Raw genomic sequence first — 18446 nt, forward strand, 5'->3', positions numbered from 1 at the left:
TGACCCCATCAAAAACATTACTAAACTTTCAGAAAGCAACCATAGGAATATAAAGATGTATAAATTTTTTAAATTTAAAATAAATTAAATACTACACAGTGAATGAAACAGGAACACAGACAACTACTGAAGTTCAGAAAAATGAGGATAACAATAAAAATATTAAAAATATCAAAAACCATAAATTAGGAAGATAAAAATGTCAGACAAGAACAGAATCTTGGGAGCTGCAAGATAAAGTGATGTATCATTTATAAAAATGTCTTATGAGATAACCAGTAAATTTTCAAAAAAAATTGGAAGGCCTGAAGAGAACTGGGTGATATAGTCAAAGTCCTGGAAAAAAAAAAAAAAAATCTGTCAAGTGAAAATAATACAACTAAAAAGAACTGGCCGGGCACAGTGGCTCATGCCTGTAATCCCAGCACTTTGGAAAGCCGAGGTGGGCGGATCACCTGAGGTCAGAAGTTCGAGACCAGTCTAGCTAACATGGTGAAACCCTGTTTCTACTAAAAATACAAAAAATTAGCCGGGCGTGGTCACGTGCCCCTGTAATCCCAGCTACTCAAGAGGCTGAGGCAGGAGAATCGGTTGGACCTGAGAGGCGGAGATTGCAGTGGGCCAAGATCATGCCATTGCACTCAAGCTTGGGCAACAAGAGCGAAACTCCTTCTCAAAAATAAATAAATAAATAAATAAAAAAGAACTGTCCAACTGAATAAAAAGAAAGACCTTCCAAAATAACCTAATCCTGAAAAAGTATATTGGCACTTCGTATGCCCTACATACCAAAGATGCTGAAAGGAGTTCATCCCACTGAAAATAACATGATGCAGGAAAACACATAATCATACAAAAATACATAACTTTCTGGGAAAGATATTTACATACACAAAAACAGAATTCCTTAGCATTTTAAAAATCATGCAGAAAACATTATTAATTATTCTCTAAAATTTAAAAGATAAAAGCATAGAAATGATTATAAACAACTGTTAATGTAACATAAAAATAAATAATTAGTGGCCAGGCACAGTGGCTCATGCCTGTAATCCCAGCACTTTGGGAGGCTGAGGAGGGCGGATCACCTGACGTCAGGAGTTCAGGACCAGCCTGGCCAACATGGTGAAACCCCATCTCAACTAAATATATAAAAATTAGCTGGGCGTGGTGGTGGGCAACTGTAATCCCAGCTACTTGGGAGGCTGAGGCAGGAGAATCGCTTTAACCTGAAAGGTGGAGGCTGCAGTGAGCCGTGATTGCACCATTGTAATCCAGCCTGGGTGACAGAGCGAGACTGTCTCTCAAAAAAAATGAATAAATAAAAATTAAAAAAATATATATGTATATAATTAGCAACATCAATAACAAAGTAGAGAGCAGATATAATGAGAAAGAATTTTTTGTATGCAAATAAGGTTTATATATATATATATATATATATATTTTTTTTTTTTTTTTTCAGATGGAGTCTCACTCTGTCGCCCAGGCTGGCATGATCTCAGCTCACTGCAACCTGCATTTCCCGGATTCAAGCAACTGTGGTGCAAATAAGGTTAATTTTTACTACATTAAAATTGTTTTATTTTCTAAAGTTTTTATGTAATTCCCAAGGTACCACAAAGAAAATATCTGTATAGATACACAAAAGAAAATAAGAAAGAAGTGAAAGCATATTAATACAAAAACCAAAGGACACAAAAGAAGACAGAAAGAGGGAAAATGAGGGACAAAGATATAAGAATTAAACAATAGAATTAATAAAATTACATTAGTTACTCTTTCAGAAAATTATTTAAATATATATAAAATTAACTTTTCAATCTAGAGACATAATTTTCAACAAAATGATTTATTAAAATCTTTCAAATACCAAGATTCATTTGCCTTTTTGCAAGTCAGTTGAAATCTAATGATTAAAAAAAGACTGAAAGTAGCAAGATGAAAGTAGAAATTTTATGTAAATATTAACCAAATGAGAGAAGAAGAGGTCAAAATAATATTACACAAGCTACATCTTAAGTCAAAAAGTGTCATAGTTAACAACATGTACTTTAAGTGAAAACTCTGAAAAGAGAAAAAAGGACACTGAACAATAGTAGTTTCATTTACAGGGAACAAATGACTAGTGTGTGTGTGTGTGTGTGTGTGTGTGTACAGACGCACATCTCACATGAGGGTTTCAAATATATAAAACAAATATTGACGGAATTGAAGAAACACACAGAGGGCAATATAATTATAGAAGAATATATCAAGACCCCATTTTCTTAATAAAAATAAAACAAGATGGAATATTAGTAAGGGAATAGAAAACTTGAAATCAGTATGGAACAATTATTTCTAACAGAGGTATAGAGAGCTGAACATCAGGATACATACCCTTCCCAATAGCTCATACAACATCCTCCTTGAAAGGACCATCTGTTAGGCCAAAAAAATTCTTAACAAATTTTTTAAAACTGAAATTTTATGAATTACTGTCTGTGACCAAAATGGAATGAGATTATAAAACAATAATTTAAAAAATGGAAAAATTCACAAATATATAGAAATTGAACAACACACTTTTGAGTGTGCTGTTGTTCAAAGGTTGAAATAATTAATATTGTGTAGATGTCCATGCTGCTGAATGTAATCTAGAGATTTAATGTAATGTCTTTCAAATTTCTTATTGCACTTCTGAAGAAATAGAAACAGCAACCCCAAAAGTATATGGAATCTCAAGAGACTATACTCAACAATCTTCAAAAAAAGGAACAATGTTAGAGGTATCACAGTTCTTTACTTCAAAATACATGACAAAGCTACATAATAAAAACAATTTTGTATGAATATAAAGATAAGAAAGTAGACTAACAAAATAGAATCCAGCACATGAACCTTCACATATATGGTCATATAAAGAGTCATTTGCATACCCATAATTATTGCAGCACTGTTACTGAAAGCCAATAGGTAAAAGCAATGCAAATTTCTGTTACAAAATCATTTAGTAAATATAATTTGAAATATAAAAATGGAATATCACTCAGTTTGCAAAAAGCAGAAAATATTATAACAACTATAAAGATAAATCTTAACATTATGCAAAATGAAACGAGCCAGTCACAAAAAGACAGAGATTGTATGATATGTCTAACAGTTACACTCTGAAACAGAACAAGAATGGTGTTTGAAAAGTGAGATGAAATGGGAATAATTGGTAGTTGTTTAATGTATATTAAGATTTAGCTTTACGGCCAGGCAGTGCTGTACTCCCAGCACTTTAGGGGGCTGAGGCGGGTGGATCACGAGGTCAGGAGTTCAAGGCCAGCCTGGCCAAGATGGTGAAACCCCGTCTCTACTAAAAATACAAAAATTAGCCAGGCATGGTGGTGGGTGCCTGTAATCCCAGCTACTTGGGAGGCTAAGGCAGAGAATTGCTTGAACCTGGGAGGCAGAGGTTGCAGTGAGGCGAGATTGCACCACTGCACTCCAGCCTGGGTGACAGAGTGAGACTCTGTCTCATACACACACAAAAAAAAAACAGATTTAGCTTTGCAAGATAAAACATTTTAGCATACGTTGCATACCAATATAAATATAATTAATACGAATAAACTAAATATTTAAAAATCTTTTAGGTGAGGCTCAGTGGCTCATGCCTGTAATCCCAGCACTTGGAGAGGCTGAGACGGATGGGTCACTTGAAATCAGGAGTTCAAGACCAGCCTGGCCAACATGGTGAAACCCCATCTCTACTAAAACAACAACAACAACAATAACAACAACAAAAAATTAGCTAGGGGTGGTGATGCACACCTGTAATCCCAGCTACTCAGAAGGCTGAGTCAAAATAATTCCTTGAACCCAGGAGGCGGAGGTTGCAGTGAGCCAAGATCACACCACTGCACTCCAGCACAGGAGACACAGTGAGACTCCATCTCAAAAAAAAAAAAAAAAAAAAAATTGTTTTTTTAATTCTAAATTTTGCTGTGTGTTTTTGACAAGTAAAAGTAAACAATAATACTTAGATAAAGTTATCATAGTTTTAAAAATATCTTTAAATCCAAAAATAATAGAGATTCACAAATAAATTGAACGTTAATATTAGAAGAATTTCTATCACTATTCACTTAGACAGGATTAAACAACCATTCACAACACACCTACACAACAAATACACAAGTTATAACAAAAATACATGGATAGCCTGGGTGCAGTGGCTCATGTCTGTAATCCAAGCACTTTGGGAGGAAGGCAGATCACGAGGTCAGGAGTTCGAGACCAGCCTGACCAACATGAAGAAACCCCATCTCTACTAAAAATACAAAATTGCCAGGCGTTGTGCCACTGCACTCCAGCCTGGGCAACAGAGCAAGACTCCGTCTCAAAAAAAAAAAAAAAATCCTGGGCACGGTGGCTCACGCCTGTAATCCCAGCACTTTGGGAGGCTGAGGTGGGCAGATCACATGAGGTCAGGAGTTGGAGACCAGCCTCAACATGGAGAAACCCCATCTCTACTAAAAGTACAAAATTAGTCAGGCATGGTGGTACATGCCTGTAATCCCAGCTACTCGGGAGGCTGAGGCAAGAGAATTGCTTGAACCTGGGAGGTGGAGGTTGCAGTGAGCTGAGATCGCACCATTGCACTCCAGCCTGGACAACAAGAACGAAACTCTGTCTAAAAAAAAAAACAAACAAAACAGGGATAATATTTACACAAGCAAACAAACAGAGATAATTATATTTGCAGTAGACATATGGCTGATTCATATTTAATTTTGCTCGACATTGTCTTAAATTGCATTGAGTTAATCATTGTCATATACAATTTATTATTATTATTTATTATTATTTTTTGAGACAGAGTCTCGCTGTGTCTCCCAGGCTGGAGTGCAGTGGCACCATCTCGGCTCACTGCATGCTCCACCTCCCAGGTTCACGCTATTCTCCTGCCTCAGCCTCCCAAATAGCTGGGACTACAGGCACCCACCACCAGGCCCAGGTAATTTTTTGTATTTTTAGTAGAAACAAGGTTTCACTGTGTTAGCCAGGATGGTCTCTAACTCCTGACCTCATGATCCACCTGCCTCGGCCTCCCAAAATGCTTGGATTACAGCCATGAGCCACCATGCCCGGCCTGTCATACACAATTATAATACAAACTAAAATATCAAAACACAATTAATTGGTGTGAGGTGGCATAACCTAAAAAATATAACTCAAAAATATAAAATTGCAAAACAAAATTAAAATATGAAATGTAAAACTTATTGGACACTATCAAGTAGATTAATATATTCATGAAAGAAATCCTAGAAAAAGAATACAGAGAAAAAGTAATATGAGGACATTTCAAGATAAAAACAACCTGAGAGCCAGGCACGGTGGCTCACCCCTGTAATCCCAGCACTTTGGGAGGCCAAGGTGGACATATCACTTGAGGTCACGAGTTCAAGACCAGCCTGGCCAACACAGTGAATCCCGATCTCTACTAAAAAAATACAAAAATTAGACAGGGTGCGGTGGCTCATGCCTGTAATCCCAGCTCTTAGGGAGGCCGAGGCAGGTGTTTCACAAGGTCAGGAGTTTGAGACCAGCCTGGCCAAGATGGTGAAACCCCATCTCTACTAAAAATACAAAAAAAATTAGCCAGGCATGGTGGCAGTCCCCTGTAATCCCAGCTACTCCGGAGGCTGAGACAGGAGAGTTGCTTGAACTCGGGAGGTGGAGGTTGCAGTGAGCCAAGATCAAGCCACTGCATTCTAGCCTGGGCGACACAGCTAGACTCCATCTCAAAAATAAAACAAACAAACAAAAAAGTTAGCTGGGCATGGTGGCACGTGCCTGTAATCCCAGCTACTCAGGAAGCTGAGGCAGGAGAATCACTTGAACTCGGGAGGTGGAGATTGCAGTTAGCCGAGATCACATCACTGCACTCCAACCTGGGCAACAGAGTGAGACTTTGTCTCAAAAAAGAAAAGAAAAACCTAAGAACTTTCCAAATGTTGATGTAATAAAAAAAATTTCTAACCAATAATACTTGATCCAAAATTATTTTACTTTAAAAACAAGATAAAAATAAAGACTCCAAAATAAAAGGTGTGGGTGTTCATCACTACAAGCACAGTCCTATGAAAAGTACTACATGGTGTCCAGGCACTGTGGTTCGGGCCTATGAATCCTACAGTTTTAGCAGGCCAAGGCAGCCAGATCACTTGAGAATAGGAGTTCAAGATCAGCCTGAGCAACATAGTGAGACTCTGCATATAAACAAAGAGAAATACTAAAATGAGTCCATTATTTTGAAAATTAAAATGATGCTGGCCAGCATCATAAAACCATATATAAAATAAAGCTCTCTATTAAATGTAAATATACAGACACATATAGAATTATTTACTATCATAACGATGGTACACAAAATCCTTAAACTACTTCTATAGAATATGAAATATAAAATATAAATCTGTTAGTAGATGCATAGTATAAAATAATCTTCAATATCAATAACTACTGAAAAATATAAAGGTATAGCTTTTGTATTAAATTGAAGTTGTTACAAGATTAAAATATATCATTTTAGTTTTGGCCGCGTGCTGTGGCTCACATCTGTAATCCCAGTACTTTGAGAGGCTGAGGCGGGTGTATCATCTGAGGTCAGAAGTTTGAGACCAGACTGCCCAACATGGCAAAAACCCATCTCTACTAAAAATACAAAAAATTAGCTGGGTGTGGTGGCAGGTACCTGTAAGCCCAGGTACTTGGGAGGCTGAGGCAGGAGAATTGCTTGAACCTGGGAGGTGGAGGTTGCAGTGAGCCAAGATCATGCCATTGCACTCCAGCCTGGGTGACAGAGCAAGACTCTGTCTCAAAAAAATAAAATAAAATAAAATATATTATTTTCATATTAAAATGTTTTATGTAATCTCCATTTCTCAAGACAATTACAAAGATAATATTTATCGAAAGTATAAATAAGGAAATGGAAAAATAACCAAAGCATGTCACTACACAGAATAAACAAAAATAAAGGCAGCAAAACAAGAAATGAGAAAAAAAATCTACAAGAAACACATAACAGTAACAGTAAAACTGGTAATAGCAACTCTATTTTAAAGCAATCATTTTAAATACAAATTAATTAAACTACTTAATAGAAAGAAACATAATCCTAGGATGTTGTGAGGTCAAAGTGGGCTGATCACTTGATCCCAGGAGTTTGAGATCAGCCTGAGCAACATCTCAAAACCCTGTCCCTACAAAAAAAATACAACAAAACTTGCTGGGTGTGATGGCAAATATTTGTAACACAGCTATTTGAGAGGCCGAAATGAGAAGATCATCAGAGTTTGGAAAGTTGAGGCTGCAGTGAGCCATGATCATGCCACTGAAAACCAGGCTGATTGACAGAGTGAAACCCTATTTCAAAACTGAATGAATAAATAGGCCAGGCATGGTGGCTCATGCCTGTAATCCCAGCATTTTGGGAGGCCAAGGTGGGTGGATCACTTGAGGCCAGGAATTTGACACTACCCTGGCCAACACAGTGAAACCCCAATTCTACCGAAAATAGAAAAAATTAGATGGGTGTGGTGGCACATGCCTGTAATCCCAGCTACTTGGGAGGCTGAGGCATGAGAATCACTTGAATCCAGGAGGTGGAGGTTGCAGTGAGCCAAGATCACGCTACAGCACTCCAGCCTGGGCAATGGAGTGAGATCCTTTCTCAAAAAGAAAAAAAATTAAAATAAATGAATAAATAAATAAAATTATAAAAAAGAAAAAGAAATAAAACATCTGAGTAACTGGAAAAAAGCATATGCTGCCTACAAGAGACTGGTTTTAGCATTGCATTGAATAGACTGAAAGTAACATAATAGAAAAAATTTATTTTTCATGCATATAGTAACCACAATTGGGTAAGGTAGTTATAATCATATTAGACATAATATTCTTTTAGTCAAGTACTAGCATGAGAACAAAATTGATATTATATAATGATAAAATAGGTCAATTTACCAGGAATCTATAACTATTATATCTCTCTCTCTATATGTATGTATGTATAAAACATCAGAGCTGCAAAATATATAAAGCAAATACTGACAAAAGTGAAGAAATAGCAACATAATAACTGTAAACATCAACACCCCATTTGCAATAATAAATAAGAAAATAAAAAACTCAGACATTATAGACTGTATTAATTATTTTACATACAGAAGAATACCTGAGAGTAGATAATTTATAAAGAAAAAAGGTTTATTTGGCTCACAGTTCAGCAGACTGTACAGGAAGTGTGTGCCAGCATCTGTTTCTGGTGAGTAAGGGTCCTAATAAGCTTATAATCATTGTGGAAGGCAAAGTATAACTGGACACATCACACAGTAAGAGACAGAGTAAGTGTGAGGTGAAGAAGCCAGGTTTTTTTTTTTTTTAACCAACCAGCTCTCATTTGAATCAATAGAGCGTAACCTTTTTGATTATCAAAAGGATGGTGCCAAGCCATTTATGAGGAATTTGCTCCCCCATGACCCAAACACCTCCCACCAGGTCCCACATCAAACAGGAGGATTATATTGCAGCATGAGGTTTAGAGAAAATGGACATCCTCTAACCTTAGGCCAACCATATCATATCACCAACTAGGCTTAACAGATATGTACAAAACTTTCCAGGCAAAAGCAAGAGAATACACACAATATTCTTACTTGCTCCTAGAGTGTTCTGTTATGACACATACCAAGTCTTATTAAATTTATGAATACTGGCTGAGTGCAGAGGCTCATATCTATAATCTCAACACTTTGGGAGAATCACATGGGGCAAAAAGTTTGGGACCAGCTTACACAACATAGTGAGACCCTGTCGCTACTAATAAATCAAAAAATTAACCAGGGGTAGTAGTGCATTTCTGTAGTCCCAGCTCAAAAATTTGAGGTAAAAGGATCACTTGAGCCCAGCAGGCTGAGGTTGCAGCAAGCCAAAATCATGTCACTGCACTACAGCCTGGGCAACAGAGTAAGATCCTGTCTCAAAATAACAACAAATACATTTAAGAAGACCAAAAGTATACACTATGTTTTCTGACCAAAACTGAAAGACACTAGGCATTAAAAGCCAAAGTAAAACTGTGAAATCCAAAAATATAGGAAATTAAAACACACTCTTCAACAGATTCTTTTTTTTTTTTTTTTTGAGATGGAGTCTCGCTCTGTTGCCAGGCTGGAGTGCAATAGTGTGATCTCGGCTCACTACAAACTCTGCCTCCAGAGTTCAAGCAATTCTCCTGTCTCAGCCTCCTGAGTAGCTAGGACTACAGGTGCGTGCCACCACGCCCAGCTAAGTTTTGTATTTTTAGTAGAGACAGGGTTCCACCAGGTTGGCCGGGATGGTCTCGATCTCTTGACCTTGTGATTCGCTTGCCTCAGCCTCCCAAAGTGCTGGGATTACAGGCATGAGCCACTGCACCCAGCCACTTTTCAACATATTCTTGCTCCAGGGTCAAAAAATTTAATTTTTCAAAGACATTACTATGACCTAACAGTGGTGAATGAATTTAATATAATCTCTATAAAAACCCTAATCACACAGTTTTTTACAGAAATATAGTTTTTTTTTTATTTTTATTTTTTTTAGATGGAGTCTCACTCTATTGCCAGGCTGGAGTGCAGTGGCTGCAGTGGCATGATCTCGGCTCACTGCAACCTCTGCTTCCCGGATTCAAGTGATTCTCCTGCCTCAGCCTCCTGAGTAGCTGGGAATACAGGCACCCGCCACCACGCCCAGCTAATTTTCGTATTTTTTTTTAGTAGAGACGGGATTTCACCATGTTCTCCAGGATGGTCTCGAACTCCTGACCTCATGATCTGCCCGCCTTGGCCTCCCAAAGTGCTGGGATTACAAGCGTGAGCCACCGGGCCTGGCCTAAAATTTTTAAATTTGATTATAAACTATAGATAAACACCCTTGAAAAAGAACAAAGAGGCATTATACTTTCTGATTTCAAAACATATTAAAAGCTACAAAAACAAAACAATGTGGTACTGACACAAAGATAAACAGATGAAAGAACAGAGAGCCCAGAAATGAACTCTTCTGTATAAGATAAAATAACCTTCCACAAAGTTGCCATGAGTATACAATAAAGAAAAGATATCTCTTCAAAAAATATTGTTGAAAACTGGAAATCGACACTGATGAAATAAAGTTGGATCATTTCCTTGAACAAAATACAAAAAATATGGTTTAACTAAATACTTAAACATGAAAAGATAAATAACATCTCTTAGAAAAAACATAGGAAAAAGTCATGTCATTGGTCTTGGCACTATTTTTTTAGATATGACACTAAATGCATGAGCAACTACAACAACAACAATAACCATTAAGATTTAACTGCATTATACTTCAAAATTTCTGCACATCAAAACAAAAATTCAATAGACAATGCCTCCTAGAAAACGGGTGAAAATATTTGCAAATCACAAGAGATGAGTGATGAGTTAATATTCAGAATATATAAACAACTCTTAAAACTGAACAATAAAGCTGAATAACTTGATTTATTAATGAAAAAATAATTGAACTGAATTTTCATTAAAAAAGATACCCAAATGGGAAAAAGTATTTGAAAAGAAAGGCAAAATTAATAATTTATAGAGAAACACATAAAAAAGAAAAATGAAATCACCTCACACCCATTACAATGGCCACTGTAAATTTATGAAAAACACCAAATCTGTTGATAATGCAATGAAAATAAAACCCCTGTTGATTGTTGGTAGAAAACAAAAGAGCAGCCATTGTTTTAAAATGTTACAAATATTGGCCGGGCATGGAGGCTCAGGCCTGTAATCCCAGCACTTCACGAGACCGAGGCAGGCAGATCACAAGGTCGAGAATTCGAGACCAGCTTGACCAACATGGTGAAACCCCATCTCTACTAAAAATACAAAAATTAGCCGGGTGTGGTGGTGCACACCTGTAATCCCAGCTACTCGGAAGGCTGAGGCAGGAGAAATCGCTTGAACCCGGGAGGCGGAGGTTTCAGTTAGCTGAGATCAGGCCACTGCACTCCAGCCTGGGCAATAACAGCAAAACTCCAACTCAAAAGAAAAATAAAATAAAATAAAATAAAATAGGAATTACAACTATCCAAGCCCCTCGTAACCAGCCAACTAAAGGTGGACCCTAGCACAGAAACTGCAGGCTTGAGACCAAGCTACTACCCCTCTCCACAAACCCAGAGGGCATCCCAGAACCCTGGCAGCCCAAAAAAGAAGATCTTGGCTGGGCGAAGTGGCTCATGCCTGTAATCCCAGCACTTTGGGAAGCTGAGGTGGGTGGATCACAAGGTCAGGAGTTCAAGACCAGCCTTACCAACATGGTGAAACCCCGTCTACTAAAAATACAAAAATTAGCTGGGCATGGTGGCACAAGCCTGTAATCCCAGCTACTCGGGAGGCCGAAGCACCAGAATCACTTGAACCCGGGAGGCGGAGGTTGCAGTGAGCCGAGATCACATGACTGCACTACAGCCTGGGTGACAGAGTGAGACTCAGTTTCAGAAAAAAACAAAATCTTTACCTTCTGAAATCAGTTTATCAGTTTATAAAAACTTGAAGAGGCATTTGCATTTTCAAATTTACAGACACCAATGCCAAACTATATTGTGCCCACTTGTCAATGCTTCTCTTTTAACATAACACTGAAAATATGTGGCAGAAGAATTAGTCAAAAAATAAAAAACCCATTGAAATTGAAGACAAGTAAAATGTTTGTTTGTAGATCATAAAATCTTACATATAAAAATACATAAACAGTACATTAAAACCTATCTAATAAATACACTCAGTAAATTACCAAATATAAAATCAACTTATAAGTTATCATTCCATAAACCTAAATTGTCTAATAAAATAAAGGAAGAAAACAATATTATTTATAATAGCATTAAAATAATATATTTCTGAGAACAAATTCACCCAAGAAAGTGAAAAAAATCTACAATAAAAGATATAAGATTTCAATGATGAAATCAGAGAAGACACAAGTTTTAAAATATTTAATATCTATGGATTTAAAGAATAAATATTGTTAAAATACCATATTATCCAAAGTGAGCTATAGATTCAAGAAACTCCCTACCAAAATTCTAGTGGCATTTTTTTCATAGTAATAGAAAATACAATCCCTAAATTTACATGAAACTATAATAAATCTTTTTTTTTTTTTTTTTTTTGAGATTGAGTTTCACTCTTATTGCCAAGGCTGGAGTGCAGTGGCACAATCGCAGCTCACAGCAACCTCTGCCTCCCGGGTTCAACCAATTCTCCTGCCTCAGCCTCCAGAGTAGCTGGGATTACAGGCATGTGCCACCACGCCTGGCTAATTTTGTATTTTTAGTGGACACGGGATTTCACCATGTTGGTCAGGCTGGTCTTGAACTCCTGACCTCAGGTGATCCACCCACCTCGGCCTCCCAAAGTGCTGGGTTACAGGAGTGAGCCACCATGCCCAGCCCAGTAAATCTTTTTAAGAGACAGGGTCTCCTTATGTTGCCCAGGTTGGTATCCAACTCCTAGGCTTAAGGGATCCTTCTTCCTTGGCCTCCCAAAGTGATAGGATTACAGCTGTGAGCCACTGCCCCCAGCCAAAACTACAAGAAACTTTGAATAGTCAAAGCAGTCATGAGGAATAAGAACAAAGCGAACTTCATACTTTTTAATTTCAAACTATATTCCAAGCCTGTAGTAATACAAATCAGATGAAATGTGCAGAAAAATAAACAAAAAAAACAATGGAACAGAAACCACAACTCTTACACATTTCAGACATGATGCAAAAAGAGAACTTACAAAATAGTTTAACACAGAGTTTCTCAAAATTATGCAGATATTTCTGAGTCTCCAAAAACAATGGAAAAAAAAGTCAGATTGTGCAATCTCTTATATGCCATGAAGAGGACTTTAGCTCACTGTAAACTTGAAGGAAGATCACTGAAGGGAAAGTAGAATTTTTAAAGAATTTAAAAGCATAAGACAGAAGATGCCCCTATGTTAAAGTTAAAAAAACAAAACAGCTGCCTAGAAACTTTGGAACACAGATTTCCATGTCAAATTTTAAGGACTGGCTTTCTCTTTTACCTTTGGACCTCTCATCTGTGTCATCTGTTGTATTCACTCTCACCTACCTGGGGGTTTGGCTACCATCTCGTGTCTCTTCATATTCCAGGGCTCTTTTCCTTGCTCCAGACAGGTGATCAGGTCTAAATTAGACACAGCAATACCTGTTTTATTAAAAATAAATAACATGAATCTTGCTCATAGTCTCCAATTACCAACCTAGTAATTTTCTCAGTAAAGAGAATGTAGGCCAGGCACAGTGGCTCATGCTGGTAATCCCAGCACTCTGAGAGGCCGAGGTGGGTAGATCACCTGAGGTCAGGAGTTCGAGACCAGACGGGTCAACATGGCAAAACCCTGTCTCTACTGAAAATACAGAAATTAGCTGGATATGGTGGTGCACACCTGTAGTCCCAGCTGCTCAGGAGGCTGAGGCAGGAGAATCACTAGAATCCAGGAGGCAAAGGTTGCAGTGAGCTAAGATTGCACCACTGCATCCAGCCTGAGTGACAGAGCAAGACTCCGTCTCAGAAAAAAATATTTTAAAAAGAGAATGTAATAGAATATTCTAGTATATTAATCACAAAATATATTCTAGTAAATTAATCACAAAATACTAACATAACAAAATTTCTAAATATTAAGAAAATATTTTCAATTTGTATATTCTTAATTTTACTACTCAGTGCTACTGAATCAAAAATTGGTGGTGGCAATTAGATTTTAAGGTGTGGGCAACAGTATTTTATGCCACTAAATTTCTGGAATTACCACTAATCTAGAGTGAAGGATACAGATCAGCTCAGAAACGTGGAAAGTTCAGGTCAGGGTGAAACATCTACACAGATAAATCCTACATTTTCTTAAAAACAGGTAGTTGAAACTCATTTATGTAAGCATAAATTGCCAAAAAACACGCAACAAAAAAGAGAAATAAACCTTTAGAGTATATTAGGAATTGTGTATTAAAGTTATCCTCACCTTGCTGGGCAAGGTGGCTCACGCCTGTAATCCCAGCACTTTGGGAGGCTGAGGTGGGCAGATCCTGAGGTCAGGAGTTCAAGATCAGCCTGACCAACATGGTAAGACCCCATCTCTACTAAAAATACAAAAATTAGCCGGGCATGGTGGCACATGCCTGTAATCCCAGCTACGCAGGAGGCTGAGGCAGGAGAATCGCTTGAACCCTGGAGGCAGAGGTTGCAATGAGCCGAGATCGCGCCACTGCACTCCAGCCTGGGCGACAGAGTGAAACTCTGTCTCAAAAAAAAAAAAAAATAATAAATAATAAAAATTAAAAAAAAAAAAACAACTTATCCTCACCCAGGAATACCAGGTTTCTGTAGTTCTCTAACATGACATTCCTATATAAATTCTGCTGTGCTGTGTCCAGGCACTGCCACTCCTCCAGAGAGAATTCTATGGCCACATCCATAAATGTCAATGGTCCCTGAAAAACACATACACACACACATATTTACCAAGTGGTTATGGACAGAATTTCTAATTTGACTCAAGGTGAAATGAGAGAGTAAAAAGAACTGGTTCTGACTTATAGGAGTGACTGAAATTATCCAATAAAATAATTTTCAACACAGAAATATTCTCGAATGTATTCTCTAACTCTGAAAAAAGAGAGTAGTATAAGATCCACAAAATCAGTGTATATATGTTACTTTTCTGAATGATAAAGTATAAACTTAAGGGCATGAACAGAAACATGTACATTTTTTATTGCTATATATACATCATACAGAATGACTTGTGTATATTTTTCAGATGGAAAAGACATGTTGAGTTAGAAAGTGCTTCTCAAATTTTAGTCTGTAAAATAAACTGGAGATCTTGTTAGTGGAGATTATTTTTTCAGAAGATCTGGAATAAAGTCTCAGTTTTTAAATTTCTAACAAGCTCACCAATAATTCCAATGTTTTTGGCCCAAAAAGAATATTTTGTCAAACATCCCGTAAGTAGAAGGGCCTGTGTTTTTTTCAGTATTACTTAACTGTACACAAAGATAAGAGCTTTCATTTTCCAAAGACATATGTATACAAGGAAAACCTAAGAAAAAGTCAGCTCCCAGATAAAATATGATGATTTATGCACATTAGATGCATAAAGATACTTAATAATGAACAGAAAAATAATTAACTCTATGGTGAAAAAATCTTTTAGAGAGCTCTTTAACCAAAAGACTTATTTTGTCTTTTTTTTTAACCAAAAGAATTATTAACATCAACTGCACTAGGACAAATTTTTATGATGTGCTAATGCATAACACAGAAGGACACAACACCACTGCTGGAATATTCCCCCCAAAAGTGAATTATAGTCTGAATTTAACCATAAAGAAAACATCAGTTCTGTGCAAAGTTCAAGATAAACATATCTTTCACGTTTTAATTTTTAATAATGATTTTAGGTAGACATCTTGAGAATATGCCTTTAAAGGTGTCAGCACCACCTGTTTACCTGATGCCACCACACCCACAAGCAAAAAGATGAAGACTTGCAGAAAAAGTCCACTCATTTCTGTCCTTTGTAACAGAAGAGATGCAGGAAAAACACGCTGCACCATGGAAATAAAGATATAAGTTTCATTTTTCCTGTCCTCAGGTGCCCTTCCCTTACATGGACACCAACAATTTCTGCTACAGTAATAAAAATATGGACCACACTGTCCTCTCCCTACCAAACCCAAACAGAAACAGCCCTATGGCCACCCTTTTAGTGCAAAGGTGAGACTTAACTCTCATGAATGTATCTGAACCCCTCATACTCAATTCTAGCCTCACGTTAAAATCACATGAGGCACTTAATTAAAACAACATGAGGCCAGGTGCGGTGGCTCAAGCCTGTAATCCCAGCACTTTGGGGAGCCAAGGGGGGTGGATCTTCTGAGGTCAGAAATTCGAAACCAGCCTGGCCAACATGGTGAAACCCTGTCTCTACTAAAAACACAAAAATTAGCTGGGCATGGTGGAACGCGCCTGTAGTCCCAGCTACTCAAGAGGGTGAGGCAGGACAATCGCTTGAATGTGGGAGGCAGAGGTTGCAGTGAGCTGAGATCGCGCCACTGCACTCCAGCCTGGTGACAGAGCGACACTCCATCTCAAAAAAAAAAAAAATACAAAAATTAGTCAGGCACGGTGGCATGCACGTGTAATCCCAGCTACTTGGGAGGCTGACTCAAGGAGAATCACTTGAACCTGGCAGGCAGAGGTTGCAGTGAACCGAGATCAAGCCACTACACTCCAGCCTGGGAGACAGAGTGAGACTCCATCTCAAAACAAACAAACACAATATGGATGTGTCCACCTGGAGCAATAAACAGACCCTGTGAGGAGGGGAGAAGTACAGAGATTTCTGCAAACTGGCTGTGTAATCCTAATGAGAAGCCTGGGCTGATAACCACTTAGCTAAGCATTGCCTCTCAAGCTTTAGTGAGCTTAAAATTCACTTGGTAATTTTGGACCCACTCTACGTAATGGGATTCTGCAGGTTTGGAAAGGATCCATGGATAAATGTTTTAAACAAGACCCCTGTCAATGTTAATGTTGCTCCCCCCTGGGCTCATTATTAGCAGTAGTTAGAGAAAGCAGGCACAGCACAGAGTCCCTTATACTCAGCACTCTTGTCACAACACAAGTATTTCTGGTACAAATAAAGACAACCCATCTTCATCCTAAAGTTTCATATTATTTGCTAGCTCTTTAAAGTTTACAAAGGAAACAGAAGGCAGCAATGTCTGAATAAGTCTGCATTTGGAAAACAACATGTACTAATGCAAGGTGTATTAAGCAGGTGCTACGTGCTCTCAAGGGTATGTTACAGGCTGGGTGCAGTGGCTCATGCCTGTAATCCTAGGAGGCAGGTGGATCACTTGAGATCAGGAGTTCAAGGTCAACCTGGACAACATGGTGAAACCTCATCTCTACTAAAAATACAAAAAAAAAAAAAAAAAAAAAAATTAGCCAGGTGTGGTGGCATGTGCCTGTAATCCCAGCTACTCAGGAGGCTGAAGTGGGAGAATCACTTGAACCCAGGAAGAGGAAGTTGTAGTGAGCTGAGATTGTGTCACTGCACTCTGGCCTGGGTGACAGAGCAAGACCCTGTCTCAAAAAAAAAAAAAAAGTATGTTACAGAGCACTGTGCTGGGAATAACATATTATATGATTTAACTCTCACAACATCATGCGAGTTGGTACTAAGTGTTTAATAATTACCAGGATTTAGATAAAGAGCCCAGCATTTTTAACTCTTCTACTGTTTCTCTGTCATTGGTTTTTTAAAAAATGTGTAGAAAAGCCGGGCGCGGTGGTTCATGCCTGTAATCTCAGCACTTTGGGAGGCCCAGGCGGGCAGATCACGAGGTCAGGAGTTTGAGACCAGCCTGGCCAACATGGTGAAGCCCCGTCTCTACTAAAAATACAAAAATTAGCTAGTCATGGTGGTGGGTGCCTGTAATCCCAGATACTCATGAGGCTGAGGCAGAATTGTTTGAACCCGGGAGGTGGAGGTTGCAGTGAGCCAAGATCATGCCATTGCACTCCAGCCTGGGCAACAGTGCGAGACTATGTCTCAAAAAAAAAAAAAAAAGTGTGTAGAATAAAAGCCTAATACAGACAGATGAGAGGATTACAGAAAGAGTTTAATGTAGTTTCGAGGAATTTTTACTGGGTTTATATTTACTTTTTTGTGACTTGTGGAGCAACTACTGAATCTGCAGGAATAGAAAACAAGTTCCTAAATGGAATGTTTCTGCAACCTTGGTTTTAATAAAAAATTAAGAAATTAAGACCCTAAAATACATATTTTACTTTTCCCATTTATCTGCTTTTGGGTTTCAGGAAATTGGGAGCAACAGCCCTACAGAGGCAGCAGAATTCAACAACCAAAACTCTGATCTCTTCTGATCAGTTCTGTGAGGCAAGACTCCAGGGCTGGGTGAGATCTAAACAAGGCTCTCAAAAACGGTGAATCTGAACAGAACTGGGGAAGGGGAGACCCTCTGTAGAATTCTGTTCTCTATGCCACTGGGGTATTTCAAGTTCTGTTTTTCATAAGCTTACCTAAGAGAAACTTAAATCCCAGCATTTGTGTAATTTTAATCTTTTCTAGCCACTGTCCTGTCAATTTTATAACATATACTAATAAGCAATTTAAACAAATCTCTTAAGGTTTTCTAGGGTAATATTATTAGAAGATAAATATGTATTATTAGCAAGATAAAAGAAATCAAAAAATAATAATGCTTCTGTCCATAAATATCCCTTCAAGTGATGACATCAGAAGCCACAACAATATAAATAAAGTGGCCCAAATAAAGCT

The 18446-nt window shown here is 37.9% G+C and overlaps 1 protein-coding gene across 1 annotated transcript in view; it reads right to left on the bottom strand.

Moving 5' to 3' along the window:
* Window positions 1-18446, bottom strand: part of LOC101141027 (zinc finger protein 708) — a 46338-nt gene that overhangs the window by 13034 nt on the left and 14858 nt on the right. The window contains exons 2-3 of the mRNA XM_031004014.3: window positions 14439-14565; window positions 13184-13279 (exon numbers count right to left, since the gene is read on the bottom strand). Coding sequence (XP_030859874.1) covers window positions 13184-13279; window positions 14439-14565 — 223 coding nt within the window. The remainder of the gene's footprint in view (window positions 1-13183; window positions 13280-14438; window positions 14566-18446) is intronic.

The sequence above is a fragment of the Gorilla gorilla genome, chromosome 20 (genome assembly GCF_029281585.2).
Source record: "Gorilla gorilla gorilla isolate KB3781 chromosome 20, NHGRI_mGorGor1-v2.1_pri, whole genome shotgun sequence".
Lineage (NCBI taxonomy): Eukaryota > Metazoa > Chordata > Mammalia > Primates > Hominidae > Gorilla > Gorilla gorilla.